General features: G+C 42.3%; 1 protein-coding gene and 1 long non-coding RNA gene across 2 annotated transcripts in view; one reads left to right on the top strand and one right to left on the bottom strand.

The window, feature by feature from the left end:
• Window positions 1-27,957, top strand: part of LOC135222695 (serine/threonine-protein kinase SMG1-like) — a gene marked incomplete at its 5' end in the record, with an annotated part of 271,434 nt that overhangs the window by 53,827 nt on the left and 189,650 nt on the right. The window contains 10 exon segments of the mRNA XM_064260879.1: window positions 451-622; window positions 906-1,125; window positions 2,325-2,495; window positions 3,360-3,506; window positions 3,835-3,991; window positions 5,079-5,311; window positions 5,708-5,935; window positions 6,126-6,305; window positions 6,504-6,629; window positions 8,109-8,203. Coding sequence (XP_064116949.1) covers window positions 451-622; window positions 906-1,125; window positions 2,325-2,495; window positions 3,360-3,506; window positions 3,835-3,991; window positions 5,079-5,311; window positions 5,708-5,935; window positions 6,126-6,305; window positions 6,504-6,629; window positions 8,109-8,203 — 1,729 coding nt within the window.
• Window positions 8,895-27,957, bottom strand: part of LOC135222698 (uncharacterized) — a 28,900-nt gene continuing 9,837 nt past the window's right edge. The window contains exon 3 of the long non-coding RNA XR_010316311.1: window positions 8,895-8,984. This is a non-coding gene — a long non-coding RNA (uncharacterized LOC135222698). The remainder of the gene's footprint in view (window positions 8,985-27,957) is intronic.

Below are 27,957 nucleotides of genomic sequence, written 5' to 3'. Positions count from 1 at the left end.
TGTGTTTATTATAGCACACTGTAGTAGTCTTTGTTCTCTGTTATCTTTCTTGCTCACCAGCTTTAAGATGGGAGTGAATGTGTACTTGGTTACATGGTAAGACCATCATTGCTTACATGTCAAATGTTGAAAGAGACTTAGGACAGTTGTGAAGTAGTAGTTGCAAGGGTATGTTTGATATTATTCTTCTGCCTATGAGTCCTTAGTCTATTCCTAAGCCTATGAGTCTTCAGTCTTGGTTGTGTTTTATATGAGAGAATATATTGTATGATATATATTTTTTGAAAATGAGTAGATTTTACCAAACAGTATTATCCATGATGGTCTTCCTATGAAGTATGCAGTACATATACTATGTCTTTCAGAATCATTTTTGAGTTTAGCTTTTCATTTTGACTTGAATGATTTTGCAGTATTATTGATACATTTAATGTTAAAATTTAATTTCAGTGTATTTGGAAATGAAGAAATACTCACCTGAAGAGTTACAACCATTAGCTGATGTCAGCCACTCCACTTTACCAGTCTTAGAGAAAAATATTGGACATATATTAACTTTAGCAGCTACACAGTGCCCAACTCTTCCTAAAGTTTGGTTCCATGTGGCTTCGTGGTGTTTCAGGTATGATGATTGTGGTAAATCATTTTCATGATTAGGCTGTTTAATGTTCAATACCATAATTGATTTAGTGTCACAACCTATGATGGTATTGTAAGTAAGCATATAAAGTTTTGTGGGTTTGGTTTCAGATTTTTGTAAACCAACTCCATCAAAGAAATTTATTCATTTTTGACATATATACATATCAGATAAATTGGAAAGTGTACAATAGCATCTGACCATTTGTTGATTATCACATAGTGATTAGGATTTTGTAAATCAACCTATAATTATTGCTTCTTAGGTGGGGAAGGAAAATCTTGGAGCATAATAGTAAAGCCACCACGCAGTTATCAAAAGAGGACCAAAGCAGAGTACAGGAAATACTCTCTGTAGATTCTTCAATTGGCCAAGATAAAATTGAGGAAATGTGTGGGCTGTTAAGTAGCTGGAGACCTGGACAAGATAGTGAAGATGATGATGAGGAAGACCTAAGATTAGAAGAAGTCCAAGGTCCACATCAGGCAAGTTCACATTTATGTAGTTACTTTTCCATTGATCTTCCTAGCACTGTACATAGAATGAGTGAAGAGTTGTATATTTTAGGAGTGGATGTCCATAGAAAGAACAAAATGCTTGCAATGCGTTTACCTTAAAATAGGCAAGACAATTAGGAAGGCTTTTTAAAGTTTGCAAAAGTTTAAACAGACTTTTAAGAACACCAAATTGCATCACTTTCTTCCATAGTTCCTTTTCAGTTCCATTTGCTCAGCTTCAAAACAATAAATAATCTTCTCTACAAACCCTTTGTTGTTTTCCTCCGGTCTTCCTTGCATTCCTACATTTCCTAAGTGTCTGGGACAAAGAAAACATATTACCATTCTATAGTCTAATCTTTTCTGCATATTTAGACCACAGCAACACACTTGAGAGTCCAGCATTTTGTCTCTGCAAAACTTTTATAAGATATTTAAATTTATTAATTCTATAAGGAAATGAGTTCATTGCACTACATAGGAAGGCAGATTTTGTTACATATAATTTAAATATTTTAATATTTAAGATTAAAAGATTAGAAGGGATAGCAAAGCAATCACCCACAGTGATTGATATTAATTTTGTGTGACAGTTTTTGTTCTTAGTTTTAAAATAAAATACAAGGTAGTCAAGTAGCTCTCATGGGAATACGGTTGTAGTGACAATAAGAAAATGCTGAAGATTGCAATGTGATGCTTCTCATGGAGAAGGTCAGTGTTCTGTCTGTTTTCTATACTTGACCTTGGAACTTCTGTTGACTTGTTTTTGTTCTCACATCTGTAAACCTACTTTCAACACTTGTTTGTGTCCCGTTCTTTCTTCTCATTCCTGAACGTTAGCCATTAGCAGGGAGGGAGTGAAAAGAAAAGATACTACTAAACCCAAGGCTTCCAGCATCTGATGTGGCCTATCACAGCAAAGATCAACACAAGACGGAAGTGTATTTGAATATGACATAAGAATCCGCTAGAGGAAAATCACATTCTTTGTATAACAAAACTGGCTAAACTTTAACAAGAATAGTAATTACATGTACTGGTTAATAGAGTAGTGAAAGCCCAGTTTTATTTCTAGTTTGTACAAGAATCAGTGCCAATGGAACCAAGGTATTTATAGTTCATATGTACAAAGTAGTTTTATTAATCTTAGATATAGTTTATAACTTAATGGTTTTATTTGGTTTCAGGTGGGGAATCACATAATGTCAACGCTACAGGCCTGGGGAATAAGTAGCAGTTTGGTTCCAGATATTAGTAATCGGTTGGTAGAAGTTCATTCTTCAATTCAAGAAAGACATTATACTGTTCTCACCACGGCTGCTAGAGCTTACTTTAGGTTCCTCAAAATAAGCCAAGGAGTAAGTTGCAGTGATCTGAATTTGATTCAGTTACCACATGAAGTGTAATTAAAGTCCTTTTTTAGTTGAATTAATGACACAAATGTGATGGGTTAATGCAAAATGTTATTTTTTAGAATCATTTCTTCTGTCAGTGAACATTTTATGTAGATAGTCCTACTATAACATAGTTGTTATTAAATATAGTAATATTCTTTAGATTAATACCATTAATACAGTAATTATGGAGATAAAATTAGTCATAAATCTGCATAACTTGTAGGAATAAAGCAGTAACACCTTTTATGTAATGGTCAGCTTTCATGATATAGCAATGGGTTTGAAATATGACAATACCTGTGCTTGATGTAAGACATAATGATCTATGTGAAGTAGTATTACAAAATTTAACACTATATAAAAACAAAACCCTGTTTTCCATTACAAACCAGTTATTTATTTTAGCCCACATTTTTGGGTGTCTGCAAATCCTAGACACTATTCTTCATTTCTTGTTGAGTCCAGGCTCAAGTTAAACAATAATCAGTCTATATCCTGAACTGGCTTTACAGTATAACAGATTTTCATACAAACCTATCAATTACCACAATTGTCCATGCCTTCCTCCCTTTCACCCCCATACCTCAGATCTTCCAGTTGGTAGTTGACACAGAGCAGTAAGAAATTTCATCTTCTTGGACAGTGGAGTATGCAGTATGACTTTCTTTCAGACTCTTTCAGGTCCTTTATTGTAGAAGCATAGCATTATACCTGTCCTGTGAGGTATAAGTTATGAATTATGTTTTTTACATATATTGGTAAAGATAATATTGTTGTAATTCATCCCTTTTGACTATTATTCTTAAATTATTTGATGATTTACAGCACAGTGTAAGCCATGCAGACCAGTGCACCATTGCAACATTGCGTCTTTTAAGGCTCATAGTGAAACATGCCTCTGAACTAAGGGGAGTCTTAGAAAAGGGCCTAGCTGAAACTCCGACTCGGCCATGGAAAACCATTATTCCTCAGGTAACAAATTCATATTGATTAATGCTTTGTATATATTTCCAGTAGTTGGTGACTTGTGTGGTCTTTCAGGAAATTGGCTAAATGTATAAGGATAGGTAAGAAAAAATTAAATGACTTCCCAAAATGTGATTAGAATTTCAAATTTTAATAAAAGATTTGAGGTTTCAGCATATTGCAATAGGTGAAACTTATAATATAGGTATGCGAGTTCTTGTTCACATTTAATTTTCTTGTCCTCTGTATTCTTATTGTGGTCATCCTGTCATTTACCTTCTTTAGACTACTGTAGTATTAAAATATTGGTTAATAAAAAAAAATATCCTTTCAGCTGTTTTCAAGACTGAACCATCCAGAGCCATATGTTAGAGGTAGTATCTCAGAGCTGTTATGTCGGTTGGCTGAAGATTTTCCCCATTTGATTGTTTTCCCTGCAGTTGTAGGCTCAGCTGGAGGAAATGTAACAGCAAATCAAGCAACCCTCACAGGTAGGAGTTGTGACATTGCATTTTATTGTTTTTGTCTAAAGACAACGTGATGCATTTAGTCCTTTTAGAAATATATGCACAATGTCATCATAGTAATGACTGGGTAATCTGTGCATCTTATACACTATACAGTGGTACCTCGTTTGTTGAACATTTCTCATGTCGAAAATTCTGTTTTTCAACTAAAATTTTGTATAGTTTGTCGAAAAATGCTCGTTCTTCAACCTGACTGATTATCTAGCTTATACTTGTACTCGATGGCCTAGTGTGTCCTATGAGAAAAACGGCATTACCATGATTTTTCCTTTACAATATACGTACATTCAGTGTAATGATAACCATACTCAACATAATAGATGAAAGAATTAGGTATTTCGAAATGATTTAGCTTAAAAGATGAACAAAATCATACATGAGTGTGGTGACACACAGCAGTTTTTGAGATGGAGGGATTGTGTGTATTGTTGAGTAGAGAAGAAGAGACAGTAAAAAACATTACTGTATGTACATAAAAGCAGTACCAATTCACCTGAAAAAATAAAAGGGAATTTCACAGTAAATTTAACATATTGATAAAGTATAAAAACAATCAAGGGCAATACAATAATAAAAAAATAAAAATCCTTACTTGAACTAGTGTTCGGTGTGCTGGACTAGGAAGATTTTTCTCTTTCACTACATTTTGGTGTTTTCCCCGTTTCTTTCATTTACCTTTGATTTGTCTGAATCACTTCTTTTTGTTATGATAAAATACCTATTGAGTGACACTTGCTTCTTACGATATTTTAGAGCTGTAAAGGTAACTCAGCTCCATGATAAACATGCTGGCACCACAGCTTCTACGTGCCTTGGATTGTTTGTTTCAACGACTTCCTTGTGAAGTTATTTAATTTCTCTTACTTGCATTTTTTACTTATTACATATTTATTTGCAAAATCCTCACGTTTATTTTAAATTCTGCTGTTTGCCAATAGTAAGTTGATGTGTTGTGACATACTTAAGCATAAATATTTACCTTTGGTTTCAGTAAAGGCCTGCTATTATTTGTAGAAACACTTTCTAATGTTTATTGATATGGTATTTACAGATATGTTAGCAAAATACCTACATAAGGGGAGACATGTTAGGAAAATAAAACAAGTGCTAGGTGATGAAGAAGAAGATGAGGAGGAGGAGGAAGAAGAGTATGATCAAGTTGATGAAGACGAAGAGGAGGAGGAAGAGGAGGAAGAACTTCTCTCAGAATCAACAGAAGAACAAGAAAGACGGACTCTTATGAGGAACTGTTTCTCAGATCTTGTAAACACTTTGACAAAGCAGGCAAGTAGGCCAAGATTCATTGTAGGTTCCAAAGACTAATTCTGTCTGTAATTGAATGATTATGATTCTAATGGAATTATGAATACAGAATGCCATTTTCTTATTTTATTAGGTTTTAGTTATAACAAATAAGCGATTTAGATACTATACTATGATTTGCATTAAGAGGATGGTAAGAGAGAGGCCCTAATCTTGGTGATATGATAAGTTAAGATATTGTGTCACTTTTATTTATTGGAATTTTATGTAAAGTTTAAGCTAATATTTTCAAACAAGTCAATTTTTATAGTAGTCTTATCAGTGGCAACTAATTTGTTTCACAGATTGGGTAGTGTATGTGTGATATTAGATGTTGCATTTGTAGGTGTACATTAACTGTTTTCATTTTGCTCACAGATTGGTTCCAGTATCAGTGAAGTGCAGATGCTTGTCCATGAACTCAGACGCATCACTGTGCTTTGGGATGAATTGTGGCTTGGCACATTAGCACAGCACCATAGTGATATGTCTCGAAAATGTCATCAACTGACTGCTGAAATTGCAAGGCTGAACAATAATTCATCGTTAAGTCAAACAGAAAAGACGCAGCTTATAAAGAAAAAGTACAACATAATATTCAAGCCAGTGAGTTTTTACTGTTCTTATTTTATTTTTATTATATATTTTGTGATTGATGATCTACTCATTCTCTGGACTTTGGTTGTCTAGCTGATATATGATCACAGATTAGAAGACATAGTCTGTACTTATAATTGGTTTTTAGATTATTTATTCTACCATGATCTTTGGATCAGAGAATTTTATTTTCCCACAGCTACTTTTTGTATTGGACCAGCTGGCTGATATAACTTCCACACCACCAGAAACTCCTCATGAACGTCATTTCCATGATACATACGGTTCCCAGATATCTACAGCCCTCAGTAACTTAAGAGAACCTGAAAGTTACTTTGATCCACAGTCAGCACTCTCAGGATTAAAACAATTGCACCAGGTATATGACTGATATATGCAGTACATACTCCTTTCTGTATGTATGTATATAAAGTTGTTTTGTGTTTTATACTGTTCATGAATAGATACTCAAGATGACAAAGTGATCTTGCTTAATGATAATTGTTACATGTGCCAAAGATGGTGATGAATAGTCTTTAAAATTAAAATGTTATAATAATATATGTAATGATACCAGATGCTGCAGCAGCGTGCTCATCGTAGAGCATCATCTACACTTAAGATGTGTGATGTATCCCCAAAATTAGCCAATTTGGTGTCTACAAAAATTGCTATGCCTGGAGTTGTTTCTTCTTGTCAGCAGGTAATATATAGTGCTGTATTACATTCAGTAAAGACTAGGATTATTTAATGTTTTCTCTTTAGGTATAAAATATGGAATAGGTTAACAGATTTTCCTGTACTAAAGCTCAAGAGTTAGAGTTGTACAGAAATATGTTTGAAACAGTGATTATAATTTTATTCTTTGTAGTATGATACTATGAATGAGGGTGTGCCAAATTATCGAGGAACGATATGCCAACATTCTTAGTTCAGAAATTTTGATACGACATCAATGTATTATTTTGGATATTTTGGCGAGTACAATATGTAGAAAAGAAGTAAGCCTCAGTTGCACCCACTCATCATCATCATTTCTTGAATTGTGTTGATTGTAAAATTAGAAAGGTTTGTTGAGCTGCAGCTTTGTTTATGAAGTAAAGACTCCTGATTTTAATATAATACACAGAACTTCATCAAGTGTGCAACAGCATATTGAAAGGCTTTTGACACAATAAGAGGAATAACTAGTGAATTATGGCATAACTTTAAATCTACTTGACACAGAGTTTTTCATTTATATTACTGTTTCATCCATTTTCTTGTGTGCATTTTCTTGTTCACACATTCTGAAGGTGTTCACATGAGTTGTAATGGTTTACTGAGTTTAGTGTCTTGTATCTTTTGCTTTTAGCTGGTCTTTTCTCATTGGTGACAAGCCACCAAGAGTTTGCTTTTCTCTTTTTTGTGGTTGCTTAGACTGTATTTTTTGGAGTTGTTCTTCTTTTCTTGTTATGTGGGAGTTTTCATTAGTAGTTGGACAGTGGAGTGTGATCTGGACACGTACAGTAAAACTTAGCTATTTTCAATCCTTCATCTTATATTGGATAGGTTATTTTCAAATGGAAGAAGGTTTAAATGTGATTATTGGGGTGTGTACAACAAAAGCACAAGTATGTGGAGGAGCATAATAAAATAGATCCTTTAATGGTCCAACTCTTAGGAGCCCTGTGGTAAAGATTATCCATATGGCCAAAGGGTCATTAGGTAGTGTTTTGTGGTAAGTGGGTAAGGAAGTACTTCTTGATAAGTATGTAAGAAAAAGCAGGAGGTGAGTAGGGAATATAAGAAAAAGGAGGCAGCAGCCTTTGTGAATAGGATTGGTGTAACCCAAAGTCTAAGGATATGTAGTGTTTTATAAAAGATGGTGGTGATAACCAAAAACACAGGGAAAAGGGAAATAGACAAGATGTCTTTTAGGGAGCATACCCTTTCATAGGTTTGTAACCTCTTTATCAGTGTTTTACTGCATAGAAACTTTGTCTATAGAATTGTTTATATAATGAAATATCTTTTTTACTTCAAGTAATCCATCCTTTAGTGTACTTATTGTTAAGGATATTATAAAAAAAACCTAAGGATGTACATGTATAGTGATAATTTTTACTTATGTTCCATGCTTTAATTTTCAAACTTTCATATCCTAGTACAGTAATTGAAAGATACCTTTGATTCTCTTCAGGTTGTCACAATAGCATCTGTGGATGGAAGTATTTCAATATTGCCAACAAAAACCAAACCCAAGAAACTAAGTTTTCAAGGCTCAGATGGAAAAAAGTGAGTATAGGTAGTTTTCAGTTGTGTGTCTAAATGCTCTTTAACCTGTGAATTATTTTACCTGATTAGCCCATTCTTATCACTAAGGCTTTGAAAACTTATTGACATTGTTTATAAAAGTTTGGTAAGAGATTTTCCTCATAGGGAAATGTTCAGGAGTTTCTTTCCTTTCACTTATGTTCACATTACATCAGACTTGAGTACTTGCTCCTCATCCTAGTCCATTCAGCCAAGTTCACATCCATTTGGAATTCAGGATTGTAGAAATGTAACTCAAATTAAACTACTTCTTGATAAGTATGTTTGTTAAAGCCATTTGCAATTACAGTATTTATAAACCTCTTTAAATGGATATCTCGTATACTTATTATCCAATTTTCATTTGTAGTATATAAAAAATAATGTAAAATTATTATTGATTTTGTGAGCCCACTTGACCCTCATGCATAAAGTTTTAAACAATTCTTGTTTGACTATGTAAGAACGAGCTTTTAGTCATTAAACATGTATACAGTATGTGTAATGTGGGTGAAACAGAAAGAAAAGAATTAAGAAATGTTATATTTACTAACCTTATGGTTCAGTCTATATACTGTATAATTATACATACCCCAGACTGGGCAGAATTTAAGTTCTGCCAATTATTCAGAAAAATGCGCAACTTGAGGGAAAAGATATGATATATGATATATACTTATCATGGTTAGTTGAACATGCAGCATTCTGCCAGCAGTGAATTGGTGATTTGCTGATGTTGAAGTTTTATCCAAGGGTATAGCCTCTGTGCTCAAAATAAAAAAAATTTCAGCTAAAATATTCAATATAAATATCACATTTTTAATATTTTGGCTTTATATTGGAAAATTACAACTGCAGTTAATGATCAAAATTTGTATGACTGGATTTACCCTCTAATTATTAGCACTATCCTTTAAGAAATTCACTCCTGGATTTACCTTCAATATTCATGAAAAAATTGGCATTATCTTTAAGTGAAATAGTAATTTGTTCATGAATCTTACCTGCCAGATATATATATAGCTGTATTCTCCGAAGTCCGACAGAATTTCAAAATTCCCGGCATCAAGCGAACCAGGGATTCGTACAAGCCACGCAGTTGGTCAGGTAGGTTGTTATACCCGATTCCCGTGCTGGAGGCAGGTCCGTAAGGAATCCAAAAGAACCTCTTTCCATTTTCTGTCAGATATTTTCTGTCGCGGGTGCAGACAACAAGTGTTTTCTGCACCTCCGTCATTGGATTTTGGAACTCTTTTGGTCACTTGAGTATCCCGATTGATTTTTGGTTATTTGATTTGGATCGGTGGTTAGGCATACGCTAATTGTGGATTGTTTTTATTTTGGCTTGATTTTTCCTTAAACTTACGATGTCTGGATCTAGTTCGACTAGGCCAGAGTATGTTGTGTGGAAGAATGCAAGTTGTTCCGACACGGCATACAAACCTTCGGTCCTTTTACAATAGGAAGGTACTAGCGGCAGCTGGATAGGTCGTAAGCTTTCGAACAAGGGGTTCGGTAGTTAACTGCTTGTCCGACAGGCGCGCGCGCGCGACTGGGAGGTAAACAAATCACTTTTGCTTTCGGCCTCACAGCGAGTGGACGTGTGTGTTCGACGCTCTCTGCCCGCTTCTCGTCGTTTGCTTTCATTGAGTATTTGGTTGTGTTTGTGTATGAATCATAATTGTAAGTACAATCATTTCCTCTTTTTTCATCCATTGTGAATTATTGATCAATCATGGAATCTCCACGCCTCGCTACCCCCCGGAGATTGTGCCCGGGTACCGAAGGGCGTAAATGCGGTAAGTTCCGCTCGTTCCCTGAAATTGATCCACATATTTTGTGCGCTCGGTGTCGGGGACGCGAATGCACCCGAGCCGAGCCCTGTGAAGTGTGTTGTAATTGGTCGGAGGCGCAGTGGGGCTTGTACGAAGGTAGGAAGAAGCGAAGGCCTGCAAAGGAGTCGTCGGAAAGCTCTCCCGCGACTCCTTTGGTTACGGACACTTCGTCTTCTTTCCTGCCGCCCGCTCAGCTCCCACGTTTGGCGCCTTCCCCTTCGGGGGGGGTTTCTAGGTCCTTCTCCTCACCCGACCTGTCGAGTGTGGAGGAGGGCGCTAGATACCCCGATGTCGAGTTGTACTCTGGGTCCTCTATCCGCTCGTCCTCATCGCGCGAGCGGGTAGAGGATCCTGCTAATCACCCGACCTTTGCTTCCTCAGGTGCGGTTGCCGCGAAGGACGACCTCGGACAGGTGTGGGCATCGTTGGGTCTGCAGGGCGTGCCGAGTGTCCAGGGGCTGCTCTACCATCTCGCTGGCTCTGTGGCGGTCACGCATGCTACGGTAACGACCACCACCACGACCCTTTCAACGCCTGGCTATGCTTCACCTCCTCACCTGGTGTACACCCCGCACGCGGTCTCTGTCACACCAACAACATCGGTGCAGGGGCCAGTCGCCGTACCACGGGGGAGTGTGATGCCGCCGCCTGGGTTTGCCGTGCTGCCGCGACCGGACTTCGTGTGCCCGAAGAGCTCGTCCCTGGACCTCCCACCAGTACCTAGGATGTCTGTGCCGCTGGTCCGTCCACCTGGACCGCCTGTACAGCCTGCCGTACCTGCCCAGCCGCTGTCCACGGACGTGATGTTGCCGACCACTGCTGCCGTTCCTGTACCTGCTCCTGCCGTCTCCACTGCTGTTCCTGTGATGCCTGCACCTGCTGACGTTGTTCCTGTTCGTGGCGCCGCTGCTCCCGATGCCGATCTGTTCGGACAGGTGCGTCCGGGCCCTGTTGCTTCGGCAACAGCAGCCCCGGCTCCGCCCTGGATGACAGATCTGACATCGGTCCTGAGGAGGTTGACGAAGAAGAAGAAGAAGAGGAGGAAGGTGTCGTCGTCGTCTTCATCGTCTTCTTCGTCCGTCGTTCGTCTTGTTCCCCATCGTCTTCTTCGTCGTCGTCGTCGTCTGCCGCCTCTTCCCCTCTTCTTCTAAAGGGCTCCCCGCCTAAGAAGAAGGTCGCCTCCCCCCCCCCTAAGAAGTCTCCTTCGGGAGCTTCTAAGGGCCCGTCTCGCTCCGGTGAGACGGGGGGTTCTTCCGCTGGTCACCCTGCTCCTTCGGGGGCAGGACCCGTCTCTTCTTCCGCAAGGAAGAAGACTACGGGGACCAGAGGAGTGCCGGCTAACACCGGCACTTCCTCACCTGCTGTTAGTGGTTCGACCACGGCAGCAGGGTCCGTCTCGGCCTCTCGTTCGCGAGAGGTACCGAGTGTACGGTCGCCTACCAGCGACCGTGCAGCTAGGAACCAGACCTCTGAGCCAGCTCAGCGTCAGGTTCACGGCACGGAGCGGAAGACTGTGACAGCCTCTCACGCGACTCTCACCAGACCAGCTCTCGCTCTCGCGGCGAGCAGCTGGCTACCCGGGAGGCGGACGTGACGGTCCACGACCGGGACACACTGGGCCTTGAGGCTGGGAAGAGGTCCCCCCGTTCGCCGGCACCAGCCACGGCTGGTACCAGCGACGTGACGCGCCGTGAGGATACGCACCGGTCTCACCGTGACAGTGGAGCTCGCCGGTCGCCTGACCGTCACTCTCATAGAGAGCGATCGGGTACGGCGACCAGCACCAGCTTCTTCTGACACACGAGACCGGGGCGCTGTTCTCAGTCCAGCCGTTCTCCACAGCGAGACGGCTCGACTAGGCCTGCAGCTCGATCGCCACCGCGGGTTGACGATCGCCTGCAGTCTTCCAAGCCCACTGGTTCTACCAGCGAGCGAGGAGGGAGCGTTAGGTCTGCCTCTCCCATACCTTCAACCTCCTCGGGTTACACCGGGAGGGGCGAGGTATTGAGGAGTGATCGTGAGGGGTGCGCCCCTCAGGATCCCACCACGACGTCCTACGTACCAGGCACGGTTCTCGGACCGGCCAGGTCGTATGCACAAGTGGCTGGAGGGACCCGAGAGGGGTCTGTCGCTGTTCCCCCCCACTCGAGGGGGGAGGGTCTCGGGAGATGCTCCTGTTCAAGGGACTGGATGGTCCTACTCCGCAGGATGCAGTCACTCCTGAGATCCAGAGGAACTTTGCCGAGGTAATTGCGCTGATTCGTTAGCACAACGACCTCGCGGAAGGATCGCCGCTCCCACCATCCGAGCCCACGTCCCGGCTCGAGTCGTTCTGGGGCCCGAAGAGGGAACCCAGACCGACGGTGGGTTTGCCGCGTTCCGAGCTTGCCGACTCAGTGCTGGACCAGGTAGAATCTCTTGTCTCCGGACAAGACGGTTCTCTCAAGTCTGGCAGGTCGAGCAAGCTGCTTCCACCTCCCTCTGCTGCGACAGCGGCGTTTTTACGTGCCATCTGAGGACCCGATGCCGCCCAAACGGTACGTGAACCCGGAGGTTATCCAAGGCCTGACTCCGGGTGTGTCTCTGCAGCAGCTCCTGTCCGAGAACCTATGGTTCTCGCAGCAAGAGGCACTCGGCCTGGAATCTACTGCCATGGTAGCTTTCCAGGCCGTCTCCTGGTTAGATCTGTGGTCCCTCACAGTATCTAAGGTCGCAGCCAACTCCGGGGGAATTTCTCCGAAGATGACTCGGCCTTTAGGAGACTTTGCCAGTCTGGGGGAAGAGCCATCTCCTTCTTGCCCACCAGACGGTGAACCTGTGGGCCAACCTGGTTCTCCGACGTAGGGACGCTGTCCTTACTCGAGTTTCCAGGGCGGCTGGGCGTTGAAGCGGCATTGGACTCCGCAACGGACCTTTACGGAGTTCCACGTCTCTCTTCCCAGGAGAGATGGTGGACGCTGCGGTGGACAGACGGCGCACTGACGACAGTGACCGTCTGGTTCACCAGGCAGTCTCGAAGGCTTCTGGGCAGCCTCGGACTGCGGCCAAGCCAAAGAGCTCGGCTAGCGCTTTTTTTCCTCGGTGGTCTAAGACGGTAGTCGCGTCGAAGCCCCGGGAAGACTCTGTCTTCTTCGACTTCTACAAAGGGGAGCCGTAACCAGCCCTCCTCCCAGCCCTCCTTCTCCGAGGTGGCTCTGGGAAGAAGTCGAAGAAAGGGGGAAACGCTAGGGACGGCGTTCCCCCTCACCTGCTGCCGGAAGTGGGGGGGTGCCTGGCCAGCCATTGGGCAACTTGGCAGCGCACCGCGCGGAGACCAAAATGGATTGTATGATGTCCTTCGGGAGGGATATCTATTACCCTTCGAATCTCGGCCACCCCTCACCTCCAACCCGGTCCAACAGCAGTCGTACGTTCCAGGGTCATCGAAGGACGTAGGCATTGAGACAGGAGATCAAGACCATGCTGAGCAAGAGAGCTGTAGAAATCGTCACGGATCAGTCACCGGGCTTTTACAGTCGACTCTTCCTGGTGGAAAAGTCTACGGGAGGCTGGCGCCCGGTGATAGATCTCTCTCCTCTGAACCGGTTTGTTCGCCAGACCCGGTTCACGATGGAGACGGCACGTTCGTGCTCGACTCCATCAGGGAGAACGATTTCATGCTTCATGGACTTGAAGGATGCGTATTTCCAAATACCCAATTCATCAGTCCTCCAGAAAGTACCTCCGCTTCATCCTCGACGGGACGGTGTACCAATTCAGGGCACTTTGCTTCGGTCTCTCAACCGCCCCACAGGTGTTCACGCGAGTGTTCACTCGGTGTCTGCTTGGGCCCATTCGCACGGGATACGTCTGATGAGGTATCTCGACGATTGGTTAGTCCTGGCGAGCTCCCCGCTCGCAGTTGCTACAGGACAGGGATCGACTGCTCGAGTTCTGTCGCGATCTGGGGATCGTTGTGAACTTCGAAAAGTCCGATCTCAAGCCCAAGCAGAGGATGAAGTACTTGGGTATGCTGATCGACACGGTAGCAGGCGAGTCTTCCCCGCAGACTCGCGGATCAGCAGATTCAGGGAGGCAGCCAACCAGTTCCTGTCTCGGCAGGAACAGGTAGCTCAGCGATGGCAAGTCGTGATCGGACACCTGTCGTCACTCGAGAAGTTAGTCCCTCACGGGCGTCTTCACCTGCGGTCTCTTCAGTGGAGACTAAAGGAGAGTTGGTCACAGGCGACGGATCCCCCAAGCTTTCCAGTGTCACTGACCCACCGGAGGTGAGGCAGGACCTAGCCTGGGCTGGACAACAGGAACCTCTTAAGAGGAGTGCCTCGCGCACTCCCCCCCCGGACATGCAGCTGTTCTCAGACGCATCGACCGAGGGATGGGGCGCACACCTGGAGGAGTTGCTGACTTCAGGACTGTGGGACGAGAACGACAAGCACCTTCACATCAATGTACTGGAACTCAAGGCAGCGTTTCTCGCTCTCCAAGAGTTCCAGGACCGCTTGATGGGACACTCAGTGGTGTTGATGTGCGACAACACACGGTAGTGGCCTACGTCAACAAACAGGGGGGCCTAGTGTCTCTCCCGTTGTAACGCCAGTTGACTCGGCAGGTGCACGAGTGGGGCCGAGGCACACTCAATAGAGCTGTCGGCACGCTACATTCCAGGGAAGAGGAATGTAGTAGCAGACACGCTCAGCCGTCGGGTCAGGTGATAGGGACCGAGTGGTCTCTACAGCCAGGACGTTTGCGGAAAGGGCTCTTCGACCTGTGGGGGCGACCAGTCGTGGATCTGTTCGCCACCCGGCACAACAGAAAACTTCAGGTTTCTTCTCAGCCGTGCCGGACCCATGGGCAGCTGCAGAGGACGCTCTCCAACACCCGTGGGACAACCTCTTCGTCTATGCCTTTGTCCCCCGTTCAGCCTGATTCGCAAGGTGATCAGTCGAGCACTGGTCACCCCGAATCTCAGGATGATCCTGGTGGCTCCCAAATGGCCACAGGCCATTTGGTATCCGGACCTGCTGGCTCTTCTCGCAGGAGAACCGAGAGAGATGCCCCCTTGGCACAACCTTCTCGCCCAGCCACACGTCGAGCAGTACCACCGAGCAGTCCAGTCCCTACGACTTCCACGGCTGGCTGTTATCCACCATCTCTTGCGAACGAGAGGCTTTTCTCGTAGCGCAGCAACAGAGATGGCTGGAAATGTCCGTCAGTCCTCTGCAGCTGTGTACCAGGGGAAGTGGGCCGTCTTCTGTGGTTGGTGTCGTAGACGGGGTCTATCTCCTCTCAGAGCCACTCTTCAGCAGGTAGCGGATTTCCTCGTGTTTCGTTCGCCGAGAGAAGCTCCTCTCAGTCCCCACAGTCAAAGGAATACAGAGCCAGCCCTGGCTCTCGTCCTGAAAACTGACGGGGATTGGACATCTCGAACTCGTTCGAGATCTCCTTGCTTATGAGGAGCTTCGAAAGGTCTTGCCCACCCAGGGAACTCAGGCCCCCTGCGGGGATGTGACTCTCGTCCTTAGGAGTTTGACTCGAACGCCGTTCGAGCCACTCCGAGAGTCGTCAGACAGGGATCTGACCCTCAAGACCCTCTTCTTGCTGGCCCTGGCATCGGCGAAGAGAGTAGGGGAACTTCATGGTCTTTCCTATGATGTACGACACTCCAGGGGATGGGGATCTGTGACGCTCGATTTCGTCCCGAACTTCGTTGCGAAGACTCAGAAACCGTCGGTCCCTGACGACAGGTTCGAGTCCTTCACGATTCCCTCCCTAATGGACTTCACCGATAATGATGCGGATGAGATGCTGCTTTGTCCTGTGAGGGCGCTACGGCGCTATCTGAAGAAAACTGGTACACCTCAGGCCTGAGTGTCGACGCCTCTTCGTTAGCACCGGGGTAACCAAGAAAGAAGTATCCAAGAACACTCTTTCATTCTGGCTGCGTGAGGTCATCAGGAGGGCGTATGAGGCTGATGGTAGTGACGACATCCGTACGTCCCGTCCGAGAGCTCACGAAGTCAGAAGTATTGGCCCCTCGTTGGCGTTTCGTAAGAACTTCTCCGTGGCGCAGGTCCTGAAGGCAGGGGTCTGGTCTAACCAGACTAACCTTTACGTCCTTCTACCTTCGGGATATTGCCCACAGGTCCTTGGATACCTTTTCCTTGGGACCCGTGGTGGCTGCTCAACAAGTTGTGTAGCTAACCCAGACCCTCGCAGGCTGAAACAGCATCGAGTGCCTGGTGTGACTGTGTGGATGGATGTGTGAGTGAGTGAGTGACTGGCTCCTCTTCCCCATTCTTTTCCTCCTCCTCTACCTGTGGGCAGAGGGCCACGGTCGTCACTACGCTGGATGAGGACGAGATGCAGGTGAGCTATATGACAGAGCCCCATCCTATCCCTTTCACTAGGGATAGGAGCAGAATATCCACCACTTCCTCCTACGGGGGGGGAAGGGGGGGGAAGTGGATGCCTACAAGAGTCAAACCCATGACTTTATATTTGCTCCTGTACAGGAACAAGTTCTTACATTGCTGGTACGAAGAGATACGCTTGCCTCTCTCTTAGTACTCGGTCCAGAGGTCTGACCATTGATCCTGCGGTGCACACCCCGATCAATCGGACAGATGGCTTGGATCCCTCCCTCGCTCTTACGACCAGGGAGACTTCCAAGGTTGGGCGAACACCAGTCGTTCACAAAAGACTCAGATTCCTCCCACCAAGAAGTGAGTCTTCCGTATTGTAAAAGGACCGAAGGTTTGTATGCCGTGTCGGAACAAATGACAATTTGTCCAAAATTGCATTTTTCCTAACTATACAAACCTGAGGTCCTTTTACACATAGTCCCACCTCATGCCACCCCTCACTCTGCAGTTTTTGCTTGGGCCAAAAGCAAAAGTGATTTGTTTTACACACACCTCCCAGTCGCGCGCGCGCGCGCTTATCGGACAAGCAGTTAACTACCGAACCCCTTGTTCGAAAGCTTACGACCTATCCAGCTGCCGCTAGTACCTTCCTATTGTAAAAGGACCTCAGGTTTGTATAGTTAGGAAAAATGCAATTTTGGACAAATTGTCATGTTAGGCTACCGAAAACTTCGGTAGACCCTCATACAGTGTGCACGAATTGTAGGAAACATGTTTGTATGTTTGATGACCGCTGCAACGAGTGTGAAAATATGTCTGATTCTGCGTGGAAGGCTTATGAATCATAGGAACGTAAACTAGAACGTGATAGTGTAAGGAGGTCTTCCTCCAGGCGTGTAACACAAGTTACCCGTCCAGTAGAATTTATCCCTCCAAAGACCTGTGATGCCTTCGGGCCCTACAATAGTGTCTTTGGAGGGTGATACCCTATCTGTGATTCTTAAATCTTTGCTTAGCCTGGAATCATGTTTGCATTGGAAAGTTTTAGTAGTGTAGTGAAGTATAGTGATAATGCCATGAGTGTTCATTCTATCGCGTAAGCGTATAATTTCTCATTGACAAAACACTACCGCGTGATGGCTCTCCCTACCTCGGCGAGGCAGAATGTAGTAGGGAGGTAGCTGTCCAAGTGTCTAAAATACTCTACGTTTGTTCATAAAACTTACCAGTCAGATATATGTATATCTAAGTCTCTTCGCTTTTGCGAAAGACTTTTTTTTTGTTTCTCCTTACGACTGTCATTCGTAAGTATTTCTGGTTCCTTCCATCTCCTTGTGATATCTTAGTAGAGTGGTTCTTCTTAACTAAAGGAGAGGATTCAAACAGATAAGTTGAACAGATATAACAACTTTATTCTGTAACTCCATACTAAGAGATGCAGATCGGTCGGGAGACCGATATGTTTGAATGCTGGCACGGAACTGCCATTCTAAAGCATCACGTCGATAGCGGAACATTAGCTATCTCAGCTATTCATATAAAAACATACGTAGTCCGCCGGCTCGGAAGTTACAAGTTTCCGGCGTAGGTTAACAGGTCAACCGCTTCCCATGGAAGTTGTTGTGCAAAGTTATCATTACTGTAAAATGTTGACAATGTACAGAGCTAAACCAGGCTACTGCAGACAGCGCATAACGTAATCTAGATCTGCATTGGTCACGTAGGACCCTCCTAATGCCATGACCTCAGGTCATGGGTTTTTTATTTACAGATACTGTAATATGAAATAATGTATTTATTACATTAGGCTCGGACTGCTACCTATTCAAGCCTTGAATAACAAAAGTTACTTTAAACATTGTTTCTTAGGAGCGTGCTCGTAACATATGTTTAGGTATAAACATAATAAGTGATTAAATGCATAAAAAGGTTCTGTTACATACCCTTTTTGACATATTCATAAACAAAGATAAATGCATGGAAAATCTAGATCCATGTTCGGTAATAATAATGATTAGGTACCCAAAAATAATAAAAGTAAAAATCAAAAGATTAACATGTATACATGATTAATATGATAATAGGTAACCTGATTAAGAATAGTGGTTACTACATAGATTATAGCATGATCATGGATAATTGTTAAAGAGTACTTGTCACTCTTTGTAATAGATAAATATAATTGTACAATGGTATAATAGTATAACTGTGTAATTGTGCACAGATGCAATATATAGGGCTGGTATATTTTATTAGGTGCCCGAAAAATACCTTTAGGAGTATATTAATGTATAATATTGGGCTATAATATTTTATTAGGTGCCCGGGAGATACTTTAACTGTTCAAATTGCAAAGGCGTGAGTCTTTCTTGTCCTACATATTGCCAGCATACAGACCGCTTTCACACACAACACAATTCCAGACAATTTCCCATAGGCACAAAATGAAGTGGCCAGTTTCAGGGGGCCCTAAACTCAAACGACTTGAGTTTAACGGGTACGTCATCTAGACGGGACAATACGTTTCCTTGGAGATCCTTCTGTTTACGCCTCAGCCTACGCCCAGCAAAGATTTTGTTGACGGCGATAACCAATATGGCCGTCACGCTGAACACGGCCAGCAGAATGTAGTAACGAAGATTTTCTCCACCTGCATAAGTCGGTGACGCGTGGTTCATCTCAGCCAGTTGCGTCAAACGATGAGCCACCCGCGCGTTGTATGGGAGAGGTAGTGAATGGGATGATTGTAGACGCCCAAGTATAGTTCGCAAAATACGCCTTCTCACGTATTATCGTGTTGACCCCTCTGACGGTGTAGTTTGTAGATGTCCCCGTACAACCATCAGCTGCTACAAAGATAGGGGAATGGGCGGTGGTCCCATCCGGACATACTACGTTGAATCCGGCTTTATCGTAACGGATCCAGGAACCATTATTCATCCTGTAATTGAATTTATTACTGTAAAAGGGATAAAGTTTCCCAGACAACCTTCGCTTGTATGAGAGAGAGAGCCGTTTAGTACTATGCCTAACTCACATGAATCCGTTGACATAGGATAGAATTCAAAAGAGTCAGCTGTACAAATTTTATTATTCATGGCTTCTGAACAGTGAGTGAGTTTATCTAAGTCTTTATGACTGTAAAATGATTTCTATCAGAAGAAATCAGTACATGCCCCGTCAAATTGGATTATTACTGGACTTGAGTTATTCGTCATGAAAGTAGGAAACGGTGCTATTTTGTATGATTGCCAAGCATCGGAAGAATCAAAAGGTATTGTGATCATAATTCTATAATTTTCAACGCTGACTGATATTAGGCTATAATAGAACTCTACTTTATGGGCGTCTAATAAAGGAATATAACCTAGTTTCTCCCGTCCGTTTTCCAAAGTTAACGTCAGATCTTTAATAGGCATGAGTGTGAGATAACACACCCTTTGTCGCTAACGTAATAGCTTCTACATAATCTTTTGATTTCTCAATAAAATGTGATATTTTCACACGGATATGATCTATTTTCGAACTATAGTAAGCTAATGTAGCCAGCAAATGTTGAACTTCCATGACCTGATCGATATTATTTGAATGTTCGTTTACGATACTCATTATTTGATTGATTGAAGATAACCTGACCTGCGAAGTTCGGACAAAGCTAATTCGGTTTGTGTTGCAAAAACTCAATTCTTTTATTTTGATTATTTATCTTAAGGCGATTTGAAATTCCTAAGTCTAGATTCGCAACAGATCCTAAGATGTTTAGTCCAGCCAGAATAAGCGGTTGCGGCGTTCGAGAGTATTGTGCCGCACAGACCACATCAGCAGGTCACGAGCAAGTTCCTCTGCCTTGGCGGTTTTATTTTGTATGTCATAAGACAACATTTCCGCGACGCTTAGGGTTTGAGCTAGCGAAATCTCTGAGTTAGCATGAAAATTACGTTCATGCATTTCCTTAAGCGAAATAGCAAACCTCATCAGGTCATTCTTTAAGTTAAGGACGTCATCTTCAGGCAAAAATATAGCGTGCATATCTACTTCTATGACTATATTACTTGACACGATGAATACATCGTCTGTTCTCTCGATAATCGAGCCATGATTAAATTCTATTTCTTTCGTCCAGCGCTCCTTTCCATACAACAAAGATGTCTGAATACACAATATCACTCCTAACAATAACAGATTCATTTTTGAAACCTGCAATGAGTAAAACATATGTAATAACTCGCGTAAAAGAATAGGTTTACATACAAATATGATTAATAGATATATATATAAATTATTATACAAGTTTCATAAATACAACCATTTTTTCCCTCACTCCATCTACCTTTCTTAGATTCTGATATGTGCCAATGGAACTATTCTCACATCAGTGGGTTTGGATACATTTTGAACCCTAAATCTATTAGCCGTTAAATTTTCTAAAATGTTAAACGGGCCTTCAAACTTAGGTGTCAGTTTATAATTTAAACCTTTACGTACGTATACTTGTATGTATACCTGATCGCCCACGGCATATGTTCTAGTTGGCTTAGCTATTTTATCATGATTTTTTTCATTATTATTTGTGCTTCTTCTAGATTCTTACGAAGTGTATTATATCGACTTATGCTTGCATCCATAACATCCTTTAGAGGATTTGATAAATTAGTTGTAGGCGTTAGTATGTGGAAAGGTGTTCTAGCCGGGATACCGTACAGTGCCTCGTGCGGTGTCATTTTAATAGACACATGATACGATGATTAGTGTGCTTAGTACCGCAGGTATGGCAATGTCCCAGTTGGGGTCTGCCCCCCTAAGGTGACCCTTAAAATGTTTAAAACCTTACGAGTTGCCCTTTCCACTAGCCCATTAGACTCTGGGTGATAGATCATGGTATTGATTTTCTTTATACAAAGGAATTCGCACAAGGAGTTAAGGAAATGATTATTGAACTCCCCGCCCGAGTCTGATATAATGGTGTGTGGAATTCCATGTTTACAAATGTAGCACTCGTAAAACTTTCTAGCGCACTCGACCGTGATTTTTGTTTTAAGCGCTATAAGTTCTGTATATCGAGTCAAAGCATCTATGATTACTAGGAGGTGCTTATTTCCTCTGTCTGACTCGTAAAATCCTGTTAATAAATCTAAATGTACTCTTTCAAAGGGTTGATTTGGCACGGGGTGAAGCCCCTAGGCTGACAGGTGTCTTCGTGTGCCCTTTGTATTCTTGACAAGTGCGACAATTTGCTATGTGCTTTTTTATATCTGTAAGCATCGTATGCCAATAAAATAAGGATTTGGCTTTCTGTGACATTAAGGAATAACCCGGGTGCCCATGCAGTGGATTTTCATGCAACCATTTTTAAGACAGTGGGTATGAGTGAGATAGGTACCACCACCTGGTTGTTATTCAACTGTGGTGTGTTGCGGGTTTTCCTCGTCACGGATCTACACAGGATATTATCCTTGATTATATAATTCTGCTGCTTATACTTTATGTATTCCTTTTCCTTCGGATTTCCGTTTAACGCAATGATGATTTTTTCTATTTGCGGATCTTTTCTTTGTTCTGTCTGTAATAGTTCAGCACTCCAGCCCAGATCTTCCTGTTCAGATATAGTTTTAACAATGGGCGTGGAGATTGAGATATCTATTAATTCAGCTAATGGCTCGGTACAAGATGAAGAGGGGTTGCGTGATAATGCGTCAGCAATGATATTTGCTTTCCCAGGTAAATACCCGATCCTCGCGCCAAAGTCCTGGATGATCATGTGCCACCGAGTTCGCTTAGGGCTGTGACTAAAGCCTTTAAAGAAGTCGGTTAGGGGCTTATGATCAGTGAGAACCTTGACGGGATAACCGTATATTATGAATTTTAAAATGCACGAGTGAATAACAATAGCGAGCCCTTCCTTGTCTATTCTGCATATTTACTTTCGAAGGTCTCGTTTACGTGAATAAAAGCTATAGGGAAAAAACTGTTTATCTTATTGTTGAAGCAATACCCCACCTACTCCTAGGTCTGAGGCATCTGTTGCTATGAAAAATTCCTTACCGAAGTCAGGAAATTTCAAGATAGGAGAACTACACAGTTCATCTTTCAATTTATCGAACGCCTGTTGATGAATTTCAGACCATATGAAATCTACGCCCTTTTTTATAAGATCGGTTTAGGGGAGAGGCGGCTATTATGGAGTAGTTTCTAATAAACCTCCTGTAGTATCCGCTACATCCTAAAAATTGCTGTATTCCCTTGACGTTAGTAGGTATCGGAAAGTTACGGATAGCCGATACCTTATCATGGACTACTTTAAGACCTTCACTAGAAACCGTGAAACCTAAATAGACTAGTTCTGTTTTAAAAAATTCACACTTACTTATCTTTACCCTTAAATTATGCTGCCTTAGTCTTTGTACCACTAACTCTAATTTACGTAATGTTCTTCTAATGTATTGGAAAAGATTATAGGTCGTCCATGTAGGCATGTAGGATATCTCCTAACAAGTCTCCAAACACAATGTTTATCATACGAGTAAAAGTTATGGGAGCACAACGTAAACCAAAAGGCATACGCAAAAATTCATAATGTCCCCTGGCTGTGCTGAAGGCAGTGTATGGGATACTCTCTTGTTCCAACGGAATCTGATGAAATCCCTTTAGTAGGTCTAAGCTGGTAAAATATTTGTTCTGGCCTAGTAGAGATAGGATATCATCAGTACATGGTACTGGGAATCTGTCAGGGATTGTTTCTTCATTTAAACGACGAAAATCGACGCATCAATTCCGCCAAGTTCGATCTTTTTTTTCGGTAACTACTATTAACGGAAAATTATAAGGGCTGTTTGATTTCCTAATGACTCCTTCCTTTAGCATTTTACCTACTTCCTCTGTTATCTCATTCTGAAATTTCATAGGAAGTCGGTATTTAAGAAGGTAACATAGATTACTTTCTGTTTGTCCCCTTGAGCTTATTTGCTGCTCGATGACATCCGTTTTTTCCTAAGGTTCCATCCGTAGTGGAAAAAACATCATGATATTTAGTTAAAAGATTCAAAAATTTCTGCTGAATTTCTTCTTCTTGAATGTCCTTATTGAATTTGTTCTTTATAGATTGCAACAGGGATTCATCCGCAACTGATTGAGCGTGATTTATCTCAGCTACGGTAAGAATGTGATGTTTATAAACTTCTGCATCCAAGATATGTTGATTTTTGTGGATTACTAAAGTGGTATTCAAATGATTACAGACTTCGATGTGACATTGTTGTTGTGAGCCGACTGTATAAATGGCTTGTGTGACGGATAATCCGTGTGTTTTCAGAGTTTCGGAAAGGATTAACGTTTCAGATCCTGGCAAGGTTCTCTTTACACGCACTAATGTGTTCGAAGTTACGTTAGGCTCGAGAGTTTGCGTGCAAGCTGATATTACGGGCGAGCGAGAGTTTCTGTTGGGTTGCATGTATTATTTCTTGGTTCATGAGACAGGTGATTGGTTCTTTAATGTAAGTGACAACTCTGTCTGTCTCTTTATTATCTAAAACTGATTTTAGGGTATTAGAAGACTTATAGAATTGCCCTTTGATATACACGCCGTGTTTGCAGGTGCTAAGATAATATTTTGAGTGCCCATAGACGGGTATCCGATAATTACTGCGGGATACATATTAATGTTTTGTACAACGATAAAGGTATCGGCAAACGTGCGCTTACCGACCTTGTACTGTACATGAGTTACTCCTACCACATTTAATTCATTATTCCCTATGCCTGAGAGCCTTATCCGGACTTCTCTATAGGGAAATTTGAAAAGAGTAAATGATGAGTCCTTAAATCCATGATATTACATGGACTACCAGAATCAAAGAAAGTGAATGACTTATGGTCCAAATTTACTGCATGTAAGGTTGGTCGCAACTCGTTTTGACTAATAATTGCATGAATTTGTTGCAAATCTACGGGAACCTGCACAGATTTTTTTGGATTCGGCCGTGTGTTTCATAGGAAAATCAATTGCCTCACAATGATATGATAAATGATTAAACTGATTATTTGATACAAAAGATGTTGATATTGATGACCCAACATCGCCCTCTCCCCCTTGGAGTGAACTACGTGGTATTTGTTTTGTTTATCACACCTTGAAAATTCGCTTGCCCTTGCAAGTTCTGGCTAGACGGCCCAGGAACAGAGGTACCTGAAGCACGATTTGTTTGTTTCTGCTGTTGTGCAGAATTTCCGTTTGGTTGTTTCTTTTTATAGTACTGAGGACCCTTCTTTTTATTTGCACCGGCAACTGGTTGCGTGTTTGTAGCATTCTGCTGTTGATTCCTTGAGTAGCAACGATTATATGAATGAGTGGAACTATTATGTATTGAACAAAAACGCGTCCGACAGTCTGAAATCATGTGACCTGGTCGTTTACAGTTATAACAAACCATCCCTGCAACTTGATTATTATTTGAAGGTACCACGTTTACTTGTTGTGGCTTGTTTCTCATTTTTTTGCAAAAACTTGAATGAGCGAAGGATCTAGGTCGGTACATTTAGACATGTGTTTTTTGATTTGTTTATACACATCTAATTCCGTACTGTTGGGCTGCAATTTTTGTCAAAACACCGCACTAACGCTTCAGGCAACATTGCAGTGATACTCGTAAGGTAAATCAAACGGATAAAATCTTTCACGTTGATTTTGGCACTCGTAACCCACCCGGAGTTACTTAAACTAACTTGATATTCATTTAGCCGGTCGGCAATTAGCGCCGCCCTCTCGACAACATTAAGCTGAGTCATGGAGGCTTGGTTAAGGATATTTCTCAATGCCAATACTACATCTAAAGCCTCTTCACCCCCATACACGGCACGTAATCTGATTTTGAACTCGTCCCATGTAAGCGCCTCTTGGAAAGAAACACCCCTTAGATAAGCACGCGTCTTCCTTTAGCAAAGTCTATGAAGCTTTTGGCCTCCTGTAATTGTACTGCTGGGTCTGTGATGCTTTTTGCATTTAAATGAGCGTCTACGATGAGATCCATGCCTCAACATTTTGAGGCAGGAAACCCATTGACCCGACCTTGAAAAGGGACAATTGCTGACCTCGCGCTCACGAGAGTCACCACATTGGGGTTGCCAGCCGGAGTAGTTGCCATTTCCACTTTTACTTTTTTCTTATCACTTCTATTCCTTGCGATCCTATCAAAATATCTATAAGAGTACACTCGACCACTACGTAAACGCATATGCAATGTACTGTATAAATGTGTTATAATAATAGGAAAATCCCCCAAAGATACAAAAATACAGATAATTTGATAAAATATTATACGGAGAATTCCTGCAAGAAACGATTAGCAACAATGAGAAGAGAAAAAAAATAATCTGCGGGCGAGGACGAGAACTCGTAGTTGAAGATTGATTCTGTAATGAAGGAAGATTAAGATGGCGAACAACTCACCCCCGAGAAAAAAATACTGGACGATTCGACTCCTGATGAAACAACACTTCACTGAGGAAAGAACCTGAATAGATAAAATGGTACTTAGCTCCAGATTATATGGTGAAGGATTGTTGACATGGGATGACGTCTCAGTTCCTGTCGTCTCACGTCGGAAGTCGTGATGACGTCACGGTCTTCTCTCAGGCGCACGATGCATGAAGAAGTCCAAGATTGATGACGTCACAGCCTCCGTCCTTGCATTACGTACTTCCTCTTGCTCTACTCTTTGCGTCCTTGCTTGATCTCGCGCGATGTTTCCTTTGTGTGTTTTCTTCTTTCTGTTGATGTTCGATGCTGCTCTCGTCCGGTGTTGATTCTCGAAGATAAGTGACAACAGTCACTCAAACGTCGTTGTTGATGCTTGTATTCTTCTCGATGAAGGACATATCTTCGTCTTCATAAAATGTTGCGTTGATTGAAGATCCCGTTTCCTCTGTTTAGTTTTGATTTCGAAGGCGGAAGTTGGTTCTTGTAGATCTTCGGTCGGCTGATATGGGTCTTGTTAATTTTATTCTTCGTCTTTAGCTGCCACCAGTCTAAGTCTCTTTGCTTTTGCGAAAGACTTTTTTTTGTTTCTCCTTACGACTGTCATTCGTAAGTATTTCTGGTTCCTTCCATCTCCTTGTGATATCTTAGTAGAGTGGTTCTTCTTAACTAAAGGAGAGGATTCAAACAGATAAGTTGAACAGATATAACAACTTTATTCTGTAACTCCATACTAAGAGATGCAGATCGGTCGGGAGACCGATATGTTTGAATGCTGGCACGGAACTGCCATTCTAAAGCATCACGTCGATAGCGGAACATTAGCTATCTCAGCGATTCATATAAAAACATACGTAGTCCGCCGGCTCAGAAGTTACAAGTTTCCGGCATAGGTTAACAGGTCAACCGCTTCCCATGGAAGTTGTTGTGCAAAGTTATCATTACTGTAAAATGTTGACAATGTACAGAGCTAAACCAGGCTACTGCATAACGTAATCTAGATCTGCATTGGTCACGTAGGACCCTCCTAATGCCATGACCTCAGGTCATGGGTTTTTATTTACAGATACTGTAATATGAAATAATGTATTTATTACATATATATATATATCTGCCGGGTAAAGGTGAACAAGCGTTGTTGTATCATAGTAATATTATTTTTGCCCTTACGTCATATTACTATCAAGCGGTTGTATGGTTCAAGTTATATACTCATACCATAGTACTCCTACGGAGGACAACCGAGAGTACGATTATTCTTATTAAATTTAATCGGTTCTCCCTGCAACTATTCAGGGGTTGCCGGTTTCCCTATTTTTAAACATTTAAGGTATTGTTATGACAATACCAAGTTAGCCTTTTATATTTAGCAAATTCAGTTTCGCTTAAATATACCAGTTTGATGGATTTTGGTTTCTGCTCTATAATGATAGTAAACCTATTCATTCGTAGAATGGTGTAGGTGGCAACTCAGGCAGAGCAGTGCGAGAACGACGAATGTTCTCTGAGTCTGCTGTCACTAATGCGTAATGCCAGTGCTCAGTTCCATCTGATTGTCTGCCATGCGCGGTAGGTTACGTCTCTCTCTCTCCTGCGGGATTGACGGACTAACCGTATTTCTACCCTACAATCACGGCCTTAGCCTCAGGTTGAGGGGAATTCTAGCATACATGACTGAACATCTTCACTTTGCGAGAATTTTTTCATAAAAAAAAAAAATAAATAAATAAATAAATATATATATGTGTATGTAGTATGTGTGTATGTAGTATGGTATGTGATGATGTATGTGTGTGTATGTGTATGTGTGTGTGTGTATATATATATACAAATATATATATATATATATATATCATATCATATATATAGATATATATATTATATATATTAATATATATATATATATATATGTATAGACCTCTTTTTTCGGTTCTGTTTACCGCATGGTAACAGAATTCTGTCCGAGTCTACAGCGGCATAGCACACATGATTTCCCTCGAAACAAGAATGATGTGCAAGAGATGCAGTCAATTAGCTCGCCGAGAAGTCCCTTGCTCGATTATGAGGGGG

The sequence above is a fragment of the Macrobrachium nipponense genome, chromosome 8 (genome assembly GCF_015104395.2).
Source record: "Macrobrachium nipponense isolate FS-2020 chromosome 8, ASM1510439v2, whole genome shotgun sequence".
Lineage (NCBI taxonomy): Eukaryota > Metazoa > Arthropoda > Malacostraca > Decapoda > Palaemonidae > Macrobrachium > Macrobrachium nipponense.
The sequence above is the reverse complement of the archived record's forward strand: the minus strand, read 5'-3'. Positions and strand labels throughout refer to the sequence as shown.